Raw genomic sequence first — 15,548 nt, forward strand, 5'->3', positions numbered from 1 at the left:
TCATGAAAGAGCTTGTGTGGTGATTTGGTGCATAGAACTATACTCTCCTTATCAGCGACTTGCTGATAGGCAGTAAACTCCTCATTACAGATAAACCTCAAAGTAGTGCTTGGAATATGTCACGATATTTTCTGGGACACCTTGACAAAACTTTACCAACAATAAACCTGTATTTATATAGCATCTTTAACATGGTAAAACAATTCAAAGCACAGCAGACAAACCAGCAGCAAGAATATTTTATCCTAATGTTAAATGACTCAGACAGCTGTACTAGAACATTGCAGCACAGAATCAGGCCAGTCGGCCCATCTAGTCTGTTCTGAATTATTAGTTTGCCTAGTCCCATCGACCTGCACCTGGACCATAGCCCTCCATATCCCTCGCTTCCATTACTTCCAGTGGTAGCTCAAAAAACACTCTCATCAGCCTCTGAGTGAAGTCTTGCCTCATGTTCTCCTTAAACATTTCACCTTTCTCCCTTAACCCATGACCTCTAGTTCTTATCTCACCCAACCTCACTGGAAAAAGCCTGCTTCTACTTGCCATATCTATACCCTCATAATTCTGTATATCTCTGTCAAATTTCCCCTCATTCTCCTACTCTCTAGGGACTAAAGTCCTGACCTATTCAACCTTTTCCCATAACTCAGGTCCCCCAGTCCCAGCTAAATGCTCATAAATTTTCTCCGCACTCTTGAAGTCTTATTGAAATGTTTCCTGTAGGTAGGTGACCAGAACTACACACAATAGTCCAAATTAGGCCTCACCAATATCTTGTACAATTTCATCATAACATCCTCTCTCATGTACTCAATACTTTGATTTACATAGGCCATTTACATACTGTAAAGTTAGTACAAAAACAATTAGTTTCATACATTATGCCAAGGTCATAGAACTTTTAAAATAGGCTGTGAGGTGAAGTCATGCTGAAGGAGGTGCTGACACAGAAACACAAAAGGAATGGTGAATAAATGGACCACGTAATAACAGGCATTTGTTTGGGAGTTAAGGTGAACCCTGTGATCTAGTTGTCCACAACTCTTGCAGAGGCTCATAGAAACTTAACAAACAAGCAGTGTTGGAGTGAAACCCATTTACTCAGCGATTCAGGAACGGCTTCTTCCCATCCACCATTTCTGAACGGTCCATGAACCCATGCACACTACCTCACTATTTTTGTAATGCGCTACACAGTTGCTACAAAACAGTACATTCATGACATTAGTAAAAACATGGATGAAAGAACAATGGAGGGTTATGTGGGAGGGAGGGTGGGTTACAGTGATTGTAAAGTAGGTTAAAAGGTCAGCACAACATCAATGGCCCAACAGCCTGTATATTGCTGTACTGTTCTTATCAGAGAACAAAGGTCATTGTGCCTTGGGCAGTCTTGTTTTGAGCAGATGACTCACTTCTTTATTTACTGGTCCATCAGCAAGTTGTTACGGAATAAACTCACCTCGACATACCGGTGGCTTCCCTGACCATTTTCCATCGCTCTTGCATGCCCGGTGCTCTGATCCACCTGCCAGGTACAGCCCTGGCTGGCAGGTGTAAATCAAGGTGTATCCCATTGTTGGTAGTTCAATGGCTCTCACATCCACATTTACAGGGGTTTCTGGTTGTCGGCAGTTGTGAGCTTTGACAAAAATCAAAATAGCCAAAAATTATACAATAGAGCAAGAAGAATGCAGAAGAACACAAAAAAAAATCTAGAGCAGGAGTAGATCATCAAGTCCCTCAAGTCTGCCCTGCCATTCAAAGACCTTCTGATATAGAGGGGCCACTGTACAGGATCGGAAAAAGCTGCAGAAAGTTACAAATTCAGCCAGCTGCATCGTTGGTATTAGCATCCTCAGCATTAATGACACCTTCAAAAGTTGATGCCTCAAAAAGGAGGCACCAATCATTAAGGACCCCCATCACCCAGGACATGTTCTCTTCTCATTGCTACCATCAAGGCAGAGGTACAAGAGCCTGAAGGCACACACTCAACATTTTAGGAACAACTTCTTCACCGTCGCCAGCAGATTTATTTATCTATTTTTATTTAGAGAAACAGTGCAGTGTAGGCCCTTCCAGCCATTCGAGCCACACCGCCCCAAAATCCATGACAACTCTGATTAGACCCTAACCTAATCATGGAACAATTTACAATGACCAATTAACTGACCTGGCACGTCTTTGGACTGTGGGGAGGAAACTAAAGGACCCAGGGAAAACTCACGCATTCCACAGAGAGGACATACAGATGATGGCGGAAATGAATGCAGTATGTAGAACTGCTGTGCTACCATGATGCTTGTTGTTCATTTCTGAATGGACAATGAACCCATGTACATACACTACCTCACTATTTTTATTTCTTTTTGTACTACTTATATTATTATGTAATGCTGCTGAAAACAACATTATTTCATGACATATGCCAGTAATAGCAAACCTAATTCAAGTTCTGATACTATGGCTGATCTCTGCTACCCTCAGCTCCTCTGTGGCCAGGAGGGAGGTGGGGTATAGCTTATTTGTCTGCAGTTCAAGAGGTCTCTGGTTCAAATACGAGTGTCCCCCTTTATGGAGGGGAACACGTTAGCGTAAAGCTATTGCTGCAATATACAATGTTATGGGGCGTCCAGGAAGGGGTAGCAACTCTGGTGAAGGGGCTTGTCATGTCCATTAGGGGGCAGCTCACTCACTTTTAGTGCCCATTGGACACACCGCTTTTACCTGCAGCTCGAAGTAGCTATTTCATGCGACAGTGACCACTTCCCGATACACCGTTTCAACAGGCAGGCTAAACCAGATAAGGGTAGTTAACAGGCCTCGATGAGTTAGGGTCATGCCAGTCCTAGCGTGTGAAGTCAGCTCCAGTGGACTAGGCAGATGAGATCAACAGAGAGATTTAAGGGCCAGGAAGGAGGCTCTGCAATGCTCCATGGAGAGTGAAAGGCATGACAACGCACATAAGTAGTCATGGTCATCCATTACAACTAAGGAAGCCCTCAGTTATGATGACATTGTATATTGTACATCGTATACTGCTGAAGCCAGACTTCTGAGGTCAAAGGAATGGAACTGCCTCAGTGCAACTCTTTTTCTACTTTAAAAATTCTCCCCCACAAGTGGCCTCATGAAGTCCACATCATCTAAAGGCCCCAAGCAGAACTGGTCTCTGGGCAACAAAGGAGAGCTACAGCAGTGGCTCCACTACCAGTCTGGGACTATTTCCATGTCCTTATTGTGGATGTCCAAGTCACTCACATCTTGAACTCAACAGCCACCTTTGAATGGACAGCAGAGGAACTGTACAAAACTCTGTCAGCGTTAGATGTGACAGACCACTAACCAATCATTACAGTGCCAGCAACCCAGGTTCAAGTCTCATTGCTGTCTGTAAGGAATTTGTACATTCTCCCCATGACCACATGGGTTTCCTCTGGGTGCTCTGGTTTCCTCTCACATCCCAAAGATGTATGGGTTATAATTTGTAAATTGAGGCATGCTATGTTAGTGCCAGAAACATAGCAACACTTGTTGGCTGTCCCCAGTACATTATCACATTAAGTACATTAAGTTAGTCATTAACACAAACAGCACATATCACTCAATGTTTCAATGTACATGTGACAAATAAAGCTAAATGTTTTAATCTTTCATCTTTTTGTGCCAGTTGCCTGTCACTATCAATTCCTCAATCATTCAAGCTTTTATCTATCTCCAACTTAAATTTTTCTATTGACCTTGTGTTCACCACTATGGGAGAACTCCAAGGATTCACTACTTTCGGAAGGAAGAAGTTTTTATACGCCTCACTTTCAAAAGTCAGGCCCCATGTTTAGTAGCTTTATTAGACTAGATGAGCTTCTCTGGCACGTTTTATTGAAACATCAAAACATACAGTGAAATGCATTGTTTGCGTCAATGACCAATGCAGTCTGAGCTTGACTGTGCTGCAGGCTGCCCAATACAACCCTCACTGATTTAATATGATGCAAATGACACATTTAACTGCGTGTTTTGATATTGCAATGAACATATTATAAATACAGCTAATCTTATTTTCTTTCAGAATGTGCTGCGGGGCATATTTCTGAGTTGCCATATTTCAGACACCGATATGATATGTCCACAACTTACTAACTTGTAGATCTTTGCAATATATGTGGGAGGAAACTGGAGCACAAGGAGGAACCTCATAATGGTCATGAGGAAAATGTGCAAACTCCTTACAGACAACAACAGGAATTAAACACCAATAATCCTGTGTCCTTGTGACCTTGGCAGTATCAGGTTGGTGCATTCTCTGGACTATCGTGGGTTGTAATACTAATACTCCAATACACATGACAACCTGGTTCTAAACTTCAATTACCTTTACTTTTGGTACCTTTTGGAAAGTAAAAACCAACACTTGATGGTCAAAGTTCATCAGCCTACAGCTCCAACAACTTGCTCAGTACGTCTGCCTTAGAAATTGATCTTCCCCTCTGTCTATCTTTCCCTTCTGATTCCCAAATGCTCAAGATATCAAATATTTCACATCCAGATAAATACATTTAACATTGCCATTATAATGCTCTTAAAATACTTTGTGTAAAACCATAGTACTCAAATATGAAGCCTCTCAAGTATTTATTCTCAAACTTACTTCAGTTTCTGTTGAAATTTTTTGATGTTTTCACAAACACCAAGTGTATGACACAAACAATTAACGTTGGCACCTGTTATTTTATGATATATTTTGTGGTTTTTGAATTCACTATGGACTACAGGAAGGGGAGGTCAGGAGAATATACAGCAGTCCACATTCCTGGTGGAAAGAATGAGCAGCTTCAAGTTCCTGGGCATTAAAGTCTCAGACGATCTACCTTAGGGCCAAGATGCAATCCTAAAGAAAGCATGCAAGAAGTTCTACTTTGTTAGGAATTTGAGGAGATTTGGTTTGTCTCCAAAGACTCTAACAAATTTCTCCAGATACACAGTGAAGGGCATCTGATAGGTTGCATCATTGCCTGCTATGGAAGCTCCAATGTGTAGTATTGAAAGAGGGTGCAGAAGGTTGTACAGTCACAGGCACAACCTCTCCACCAGCAAGGGAATCTTCAAAAGAAGATAGTATCCATCATTAAGGACCCTCACCATCCAGAATGTGCCCTCTTCTCATTACTATTATCAGGGAGGATGTACAGGAGCATGAAGAGGCATACTCAACAATTCAAGAACATCTTCTAACCCTTTATAATCAAATTTCTGAATGGTCCATGAACACTATATCACCATTTCTCTATAGAATTATATCATTTTGTTTTATTGTAACTTATCATGGCTTTCTTTATGTTTGGCATTGTACTGCTGCCATAAAACAACATAAATAATAAATCTGATTCTGATTCTAATAAATTCCTGACTTTTGTTACAACAGTAGCAACATGAGATCACATGGTTTGTAAGCACGTGCAAGTGATAAGCTTTCCATTTTATTTTGCTGAGAAAGAGATATGGAGGTTCATTTCATTAATTTGTATCTAGTTTTCTATTTTTTCTGCTATCCAAATCAGCTGGTTCAGGGAAAAGTTTCTGGTGTTACTGACACAGTGGAACCTTTTTATATTCTGAAACTCACTTGCAAAGTATATGAGGTAAAATCTATGCTCGAGATGACGAGTTAAGAAATTGCTTATTGCACACCTGTGTCTGCGCTATTTCTAGCATGTTGGAAAAAATACACTTTAAGTTAAGCTAATGATTCATAGAGGTGGGCAGCACAGTAGTGTAACAGTTATGCTCTTAGGTTCATGATCTTCTGCTGGTGTAGTCCATCCAATTCAAGATCTGACATGTTGTGCTTTTAAAAAAACTTCTGCACACTACTGTTGTAACATGTGGTTATGTGAGTTACTGTCAGCTTTCTGTCAACTTAAACTAGTCTGGCTATTCTCCTCAGCCCTCTCTCATTAACAAGGTGCTTTTTGCCCATAGAACTGTTGCTCAGTGGATTTTTTTGGTTTCTTTTTTGCAACGTTCTCTGTAAACTCTAGAAACTGCTGTGTGTGAAAATCCCAGGAGATCATAAGTTTCTGAGATACTCAAACCACCCTGTCTGGCACCAACAATAATTCCATGGTCAAGGTCACTTAAATCACATTTCTATCCCTATCTGATGGTTGGTCTGAACAACAGCTGAACCATTTGACCATGCTTTTATGTATTGAGTTGCTGATTAAATAAATGCATTAATGAGCAGGTGTACCTAATAAAGTGGCCACTGAGTGCATTTAGTCATGTTAAAGAAAACCATTGCAGGCAAAAATCACAGCACGTCTTTAATAAAACTTACGAATGCATTCGGGATGTATACCACTCCAGGTTAAGTTGGCGAGGCAGGATCGTGTTGTGGAGCCTTGGATATGGTAACCTTTCCGACATTTGAAAAATACAGTGCTTCCCACCTGTAGGCCATAGAGTCTAGTCAATCCCAGGGAAATTAATTGTACAAATTTTATTTTATCACCTTTGGTATAACTTCTCACCTCATAGCCTTGTGAGCTGTTTTGTATTCCAAAGTGAGGAGTGCCTGGATCCGAACATATTGTGTGTGTTGGATCTTTATAAAAAGATGAAAACAGACAAAAATCATATTCATCATTCTAACCCTTACAGAAGGAACTTCAAGATTCAAGATTGTTGAATGGCATTTCCTGTACTCAAGTGTAAAGAAGAACAAAATAATTGTCCGGATAATCCGGATGCAATGCAACGCACAAAATAAACAATAAGATAAACAAAACAAAAATAGAAAAAAATATAAATACATAAAAAGGGTTATATACATAGATTGATTTACATCCATAATGTGACAGTACACACAGAAGTTACTGATAGGAAATGATACAGTAGAGGTAGTTGGGGGCAGGGAGGGATGGGTTAGTGGGTGAATGTAAAGGGGGTTGTAAGTGATGTGAGTTCTCCTGAAGATGATAACCATCTCCTTTGTCTTAGTTTAAGTTAGATACAAACTATTTTAAAAATGTACATTCCCTTTAATTTGTCCATGGAATTATTTTCATATTTTGAAACAAACAACTACCTTTGAACACAGGACTGACAAGGGACAAACAGTGGGAATAAAGGAGGCCTTTTCTGGTTGAGTGCCAAAGACTATTTGGTGTTCTGCAGGTGTCAGTGTTGGGAGCACATCTTTTCACATTATATGTCAATGATTTGGATGACAGAATTGCGGCCAAGTTCACAGATGATACAAAGATAACCGGAGAAGCAGGCAGTGTTGAGTAAGCAGGGAGACTGCAGAAGGAGTTGAACAGTTTAGAAGAATGGGCAAATACAGTGAATGGAAAGTTATGTAATTTGGTAGAAGGAATAAAGGCATAGACTATTTCATAAATGGTGAGCAAATACAAAATTTGGAGGTGCAAAGGTATAGGAGCCTGAAGACACACACTTAACATTTTCAGAACATCTTCTTTCCAACCGCCACCAGATTTCTGAATGAACAATGAGTCCATGAACACTTCCTCACTATTTTTTCTCTATTTTTGCACTACTTATTTAAATTAATTCATAATTTTGAATACCTCTATCAAATCTCCGCTCATTCTCCTGCATTTCAGGGAATAAAGTTCTAACCAATTTAATCTTTCCCTTTGATTCAGGTAATAAATTGAGTATTGAGGATTTAACTGTTCTGTGTCATTGAAGTTATTGTCCAAGCACCCATATGTTGAATCTGACAGGAAAAAAAGTTTAAAGTAGCAATAAATAAATAAATAATGAATAACTCGAAGCAAATGTTAAAGTCTTTTGAATTCTCAATTTCAAATCCATCCCAGAACGATCATAGTTCCATATTATTATAGCTTCCTGGACCGACATCACCAGGTTCAGGAACAGTTATTACCTCCTAACCAGAGGGGACAACTTCATTCAACTTAACTCACCCCAGAACTGAGCTGATTCTACAATCTATGGATTCACTCTTAAAGACCCTTCATATCATGTTCTCGATATTTATTACTTATTTAGTTATGATGTTTATTTTTTTACTTTTTCAGTTTGCACAGATTTTGTCTTTCACACATTGGTTGTTTGTCTATCCTGTTATGGGTAGTCTTTCATTGATTCTATTGTATTTCTTTGTATTTACTGTGAATGTCTGCAAGGAAATGAATCTCAGGGTTGCTTATGGTGTCAGACATATACTTCAATAATAAATTTACTTTGAACCTTGTTATTATGATATTTTTATTGCTAAGGCTGAAACAACTCAGTAGCATCTACAATCACAATAGATGAAGTGACCATACCAATGCAGGATGGCTGAATGCCACTCCAAAATCCGTCAGCTTGGCAAACTCTTCTGGACGACCCAACCAGCAGCAATGGAGTTCGGCAGTGGAAAGATACTTCAGATTTGTAGGTGAAACTCCGCCCTTCAATTTTCCCATTGACTGGTGTCCCTGGGTCACCACAGAAAATGGCTGTGGGAGAAGAAAACACCAACATCAGGTAGTATCTACAGAAGGCGCTGCCTCAGCATCCATCATCAAAGATACCCATTGTGGAGGTCATGCCATCTTCTCACACATCCTACACAGATGTACACATCTACTCAGACAGGAAATTTCACCAATGTCTCTACTTTTTGAGGAAGCTGAAGAGAGCTGGACTATGCACATCTATACTCATTTCATTCTACAGATACGCAGTGCGAGCTGCATAGTATGGAAATTGCAAGCTGCATGGCACGGAAACTGTGCTGCAACAGACAGGAAGGCTCTTCAAAACTGCCCAATGCATCACCGGCACCAACCAATGAAGGTCATCATGTTCTGTGGTCACTGAGTGTATGTGTTCTGCTGCTGCTGTAACCCAATCCACTTAAAGGTTTGACATGTTATAGGTTCAGAGATGTTCATCTGCACACTACCGTTGTAATAGATGGATCTTTGAGTTACTGTCAGCCTGGACCAGTCTGGTCATTCTCCTCAGACTTCACTCATTAACAGGGCAGTTTTGCCCACAGAACTGCTGCTCACTGGGTGGTTTTGTTTTTCACACCATTCTCTACAAATTCTAGAGACTGTCGTGCATGAAAATCCCAGAAATCAGCAGTTTCTGAGATAATCAAAACACACATTCTGGCATGAAAAATCATTCAACGGTCAATCTCTTAGATCACATTTCTTCACAATTTTCATGTTTGGTCCATCATGGGCACTAGCCTCACAGCATTGAGAACGTCTTCAAAAGATGATGTCTCAAAAAAGCAACATCCATCATTAAGGACACCCACCACACAGGGCATACTGTCTTCTCGTTACTACCATCAGGATGGAGGTACAAGAGAATGAAGACACAGAATCAATGTCTTAGGAACAACATCTTCCACTCCACTATCAGAATTCTGAAGTGCCATGAACCCATGAACATTATATCACTATATTTGCTCTCATTTTGCACTACTTATTTATTTTCTACAATATATATATTCCTGGTTATAATTTGTATTATATTTTAAGAATTGCACTGTACAGTTGTCACAAAACAACAAATTTCACAACATATGTCAGTGATAATAAACCTGATTCTGAAGTAGGAAATCTGTTTTAGCAAGGAGAAGGTGCAAAAACATATGGCGGACAGATTTTTGAGGGTGGTTTATGGCCATAACATAATAAAGGAGCAGGATTAGGCTACTCGGCCCATTGAGTCTTCCCCAACATTCCATCATGACTGATTTATTTTTCATCTCATCCCCATTCTCTTGTCTTCTACCCATAACCTTTGATGCCCTTACTAATTATATACCAATCAACCTCCGTTTTAGAAACCTAATGACTTAGCCTCCATAGCCATCTATGGCAATGAATTCCACAGATTCCACACCTTCTGACTAAGCAAATTCTTCCTCATCTGTGCTCTAATGGGGTACTTTTGTATTCTGAGTGTGTGCCCTCTTGTCCAAGACTCCCCAACTACAGGAAGTCTCTCATCCACAACTTCTCTAGGCCTTTCAATATTTGCTAGGTTTTACTAAGATTCCCCCCCCCCTCAACCCTCATTCTTATAAACTATAGCGAGTGCAGTCTCAGAGCCATCAAACATTCCTCATACCCTTTCATTCCCGGGATCTTGAGCCTAGCATACAATGGCATAAACTGGACTTAAACACAAGAGACTGTGCAGATGCTAGATATCCAGAGCAACACAAATAAAATGCTTGAGGAACTGGGCAGATCATGCAGCATGTTACCATCAGGTGGGAGGTACAGAAGCCTGAAGGCACACACTCAGCAATTCAGGACCAGCTTCTTCCCCTCTACCATCTGATTCCTAAATGGACATTGATACCTTGGACACTACTTCACTTTTTTAATATATATTATTACTGGTTTTTGCATGAGTTTTAATCTATTCAATATCATTATACTGTTATTTATTTATTATTATTATTATTTTGTTTTGTTTTTTATTCCTTCTGTATTTTGTATTGCATTGAACTGCTGCTGCTAAGTTAACAAGTTTCGCAACACATGATAATAAACCTGATTCTGATTCTGATCTATGGAGGGAAATAAACAGTTGATGTTTCTGGCTGAAATCCTTCGTCAGGACTTGAAAGGAAGGGAGGAGATGCCAGAATAAGAAAGTGGGAGGAGGAGGAGGAGTACAAACTAGGTGGGGATAAATGAAAGGGCAAAGTTCAACTCCAGAAAACAGGAGCTAGATGAAAGTGTAAGTGACTTCATCACAGCGTTGTATGCCCTGTCAGACAACTGTGCAAATGGAATTCTGAAAGATGAGCTCATTAGAGACAGGATTGTTGTTGGACTGCTAGTCACCAAATTGTCAGAGAGACTTCAGCTTCAGGCAAATCTCACACTATTATTGTGGTCAGGCAGACTGAAAAGTTCATCAGCAATAGGCAGAACTTAGGCATGAAAATGATGCTGAGGTGAAGCTAGTAGCTGTACAAAGGAGGGGTACAACAAAGTGCAGTCAGAAAGACTACAGAAAGAGGTGGCATTAGAGCTCAGCTCAAACAAAACAGACAAGCGAAACAAAGACCAGGTAAAATGTCCAACTGCAAGAGCTGTGGCAAGTCTCTATTCCACGCCAAAGAGCTCTGTCCAGAAAAAGGGAAATGCTACCAATGCAATAAACTTGGCCATTGTAAGAGCCAGAGAATTCTCAAAAGCATTTCTTCAGGAGGTCAAAGAAGACCATGATTCAGACAAAGAGAGAACTTTTCTTGGAGTTCTACATTCAAATAGATAAGGCGGATGTAGTGCAGTTAAGTTGCAAAATAAGGCAGTAACATTCAAAATGGACAATGGGGCAGATGTCACAGCCATCGTCGAATGTCTGTTCACAAAACTGGCGAATGAAACAAGCATTACGCTAAACCCAACAAAGGAAGTGCTCATGGAGCTAGAGAAACATAAGCTCAGTGTGAAAGGAATGTTTACTACTTCCATCTGTAAAAATGAGAAGCAGTTAAAAGAGGATGTCTATGTTGATCAGAATCTCTTCTCACCACAACTGGGACAACATGCTATTCAGAAGCTGAACCTCAATGCAAAGCTGGATTTGCTACACAATGTTCAGTGGCAGAAGAAGTACCCAGAGTTATTCACAGGCCTGGAGGTACTGAAACAAGAGTAATTTATCTAACTGAGGCCAAGAATGATGCTTTGACCACTGCAATCCCATTGATAACAGAGTCAAAGCTGAATTTGAATGAGTGGGGACACTAGACATCATAACTAGAGTGAATGAACCTACTGACTGGTGCGTGGGCATTGTTCCTGTTCCCAAGCGAGATGGCATGGTGAGGATCTGTGATGATCTAACAAAATTGAGTAATGCAGAGAGGCAGAAGTTTACTCTGTACTCTGTTGAGCACACATTTAGTAGGCAGGGTGGGGCAAATTTCTTCAACAAGCTAGGTGCACTGCCCCTGAGAAACGCTGTCTCATTCTGCTCTGCAGAGCTGATGTATGGTTAGAATGAAATAAAGTTTTTTGAATCTTTGAATCTTGAATGCAGATGCAGGGTCCTGAAAGATCTGTTTAACCTGAGTCACAGAACCTCACAACCTTTATCAGACCATATGGAGCTAAGCCTTCAAGAGACACCCTTTTGGCATTTCATCGGCTTCCAAACTCTTTCAGATGAGGATGAACAATTTTTTGGAGGGACTGGAATGAACAGTCTGCCACATGGACAATATACTCACCTTCAGAGGCTCAAGTGAAGAACACGATAAAAGAGTGGAAGCTACCTTGGAGAAACTGAAACAGGCTGGAATCACCCTGAACAAACAAAATTCAAATTTGTTAAGTTTGAGGTGATGTTCTTTGGCCTTCAACTGTTCTCAGAGGGAGTGCAACCAGATCCAGGCAGACTGACAGGGGTCTGGAACATGGACCAACCTATGAAGGTATCTGAGATCAGCAGGTTCCTTAGCATGGTAGACCAGTTTAAAAGTTCATTCCAGATTTGGCAGAGAAAACAAAGCCACTTTGTGACCTCCACTCTCACAGAAATGTTTGGACTCGAGACACACCACAGGTGAAGTCATCACTTAAAGCAGAGCTTATCTCTCTGCCAATATTGGCATTCTTTGATCCAAAGAAAGCAACCAAAGTCTCAGCAGAAGCCTCTTTCTTGGGCCTAGGGGGAGTGCTCATGTAACACTGCATTGGTGTATGGAAACCAGTGGCATATGTATCAAGACCACTGACTTCTACTGAACAAGGTTACGAACAAATTGAAAAGGAGACACTGGCTCTCATGTGGGCTTGTGAACATTTCAGCTGCAAATTGATGGGCACTGAACTCCTGTTTGAAATAGACCACAAGCCACTTGTCAGCCTCCTCAGATCAAAACACTTAGATGACTTACCTCAGCATCTGAAAAGATTCAGAATGAGGCTTATGCAATATCATTATGATATTGAACATATCTCCGGCATATTTTTCACAACACCAGACATTCAGTGGAGGATGCCATGAAGATAGAAGCTGATTCCATCCTCATGGAAGATACCAACATCTACTTAGCTGAGGTTCATGAAAGGTTTTCCTGCATCACAGAGTAAAGTGGATGAAATTCATGCTGAGTTGAATAAGGACCAAATCTATAGCAAGGTTATGCAATACTGTGAACATGAATGACCGCTGTTCCAAGGGGAGCTCACAAACTCAGACCTTGCTGGCTTGCAAGAGACACACTCACCATTCTTGATGGTTTGCTGCCTAAGGGCTCCAGACTCAACATTCCTGATTCTATGCATGCCAAAATCATCAGTTAAATCCACCGAGGACTTCAAGGCATCAAAAAAATGTTGCCTAAGAGCAAGGCAGTCCATGTGATGGGCTGTTCTGAGCACCCAGCTGAGAAATTAAGTGAAGCAACGTGAAGCATGCAGAAAATAGGACAAAAATCACGTTGAACCTTTCTAGCCCATAGAATTCCCAGACTTTATATAGCAAATTGTAGGCACAGACACCTTCCAGTTGAAAAGAGATGGAATGTTGAGATGTCCAAGCTGTCCTCTACATCCTCAGCAGCACCTGAAAGCTGTATTTGGTCACCACGGAATACCAGAGACACTTGTGTCAGACAAGTATCCTCAATTCAGTTGCTCAGAATCCGAAGCCTTTGCAAGGAACTATGAGTTCAAACACCAGATAGGCAGTCCACAGTCTCCACAGGCAAATGGAGAAGTGGAAAGAGCAGTGCAAACTGTTAGGAATCTCCTACTGGAGGCAAAAGACCCTTACAAAACACTGCTAGTATATCGCTCCACTTCTCTTCTGAATGGCTACAGTCCATCAGAGCTGTTAATGGGCCAGAGACCGAGAACAAACCTATCTTTTCTACCTTCCATTCTCCAACCTCACTTACCAGACTCAGACAAAGTGAAAAATTTTGAGATAACACAGTGTGAGAAAATAGAGAGCATGCAGGATCTCATAGACACAGAGCAAATTCCTTGTGGTTGCTCAGGAGTGGTGAAGCTGTTTGGATTTCAGATCAACTCACCAAAGTAACAATATTCCGGCAGCATGCACCATGACTGTTGGTGATTAGAACATCGCAAGGTGAAATCAGGCTGAACTGGCACATGCTCATTCGCCTTTAAAGTCCACAAAAGTTAGAGAAAGAAATAGTGACCTAATCTTTATAAATGAGGACCACTTACCTGAGGTGGACACACCTGTTCAGGAATCTCCATCAGCTCTAACTATTCCAGAGACCTATACCAGATCATGTTGTTTAGCTGTCCCACAACTGGGAAATACTCCATAACCTAATAGTGTATTGCAAGTGACTAAAGAGGCAGAATAATCCTCTCACTTTGTCGAAGTGTTCAGGTAGTCTACCCAGACCTACATTAGATATAGTGTTTTTTTTATAAAAGAGTTCTGATGCTGAAAACATTAACAAATTGAGACCTTTCATAGACAAAAAGAAATTGGTGGAAAAAGGAGGAATGCAAAGAAAATGAGAGATATTTGAAAACAAAGGGAAAGATGATTATAATGTTGACAATTCTTTTTTATGTTTATGTAAGGAGCATAAGTTACATACTAGGTAATATGAACTGAATCAATCAATTTTTAATTTTTTTTAATTTATTCATTTACACGATGTGGGTGTCACCAGCTAAGCCAGCATCTATTGCCCATCCCTAGTTGTGCTTGAGAAGTGCTGATGAATTGCCTTCTTGACCCGCTGCAGTCTCTGAGGTATAGGTACACCCACAGTACTGTTAGGGAGGGAGTTCCATGATTTTGACCCAACAACAATGAGGGAACAGCGATATGTTTCCAAGTCAGAATGGTGAGTGACCTGGAGGAGGTTTTCCAAGTGGTGGTGTTCCCAGGCATCTGCTGTTCTCATCCTTCTAGATGGTAGTGGTCGTGGGTCTGGAAGGTGTTGCCTCGGAAACTTTGATATGTTTTTGCAATGCATCTTGTAGATAGTACGCACTGCTGCAACTATTTGTCGATGGTGGAGGGATTCGATGCTAGTGGAAGGGGTTTCAATCAAGTGGGCTGCCTTGTACTGGATGGTGTTAAGCTTCTTGAGCGTTGATGGAGCTGCACTCATCCAGAGGACTGGTGAGTATTCCATTACACTTCTGATCTGAGCTTTGTAGATGGTGGACAGGCTTTGGGGAGTCTGGAGGTGTGTAACTTGTCACAGAATTCCTAGCTTTTGACCTGCTCTGGTAGCCATGAAGTTTATATGGCTAGACCTGTTCAGTTTCCTGTCCATGGTAACCAATTTCAATGGCAATAGTCAATTTCAATGTCTATAACTTCAATGCAGTCCTATGGACAAAAAGTACATACCTGGATTTTTTTTTTGAAGGGAAGATGTAGTGATAGTTAATAGTGTTGCTCCTATGCCACTCAATTAGCCGCTCCCACGGGGGAGGATTTCACATACTATACAACCAAGGCTATTAATAAAGTTCAGTTGAGTATCCTGCATGCTGGTGTTCTGGTGT

The 15,548-nt window shown here is 40.8% G+C and overlaps 1 protein-coding gene across 1 annotated transcript in view; it reads right to left on the bottom strand.

Annotated features, from left to right (window-relative positions):
- The window catches only part of csmd1a (CUB and Sushi multiple domains 1a), a 2,254,753-nt gene that overhangs the window by 37,046 nt on the left and 2,202,159 nt on the right, over window positions 1-15,548 (bottom strand). The window contains exons 61-64 of the mRNA XM_072251121.1: window positions 8,328-8,501; window positions 6,537-6,610; window positions 6,344-6,455; window positions 1,466-1,645 (exon numbers count right to left, since the gene is read on the bottom strand). Coding sequence (XP_072107222.1) covers window positions 1,466-1,645; window positions 6,344-6,455; window positions 6,537-6,610; window positions 8,328-8,501 — 540 coding nt within the window. The remainder of the gene's footprint in view (window positions 1-1,465; window positions 1,646-6,343; window positions 6,456-6,536; window positions 6,611-8,327; window positions 8,502-15,548) is intronic.

Source organism: Mobula birostris, chromosome 2 (genome assembly GCF_030028105.1).
Source record: "Mobula birostris isolate sMobBir1 chromosome 2, sMobBir1.hap1, whole genome shotgun sequence".
Classification (NCBI taxonomy): domain Eukaryota; kingdom Metazoa; phylum Chordata; class Chondrichthyes; order Myliobatiformes; family Myliobatidae; genus Mobula; species Mobula birostris.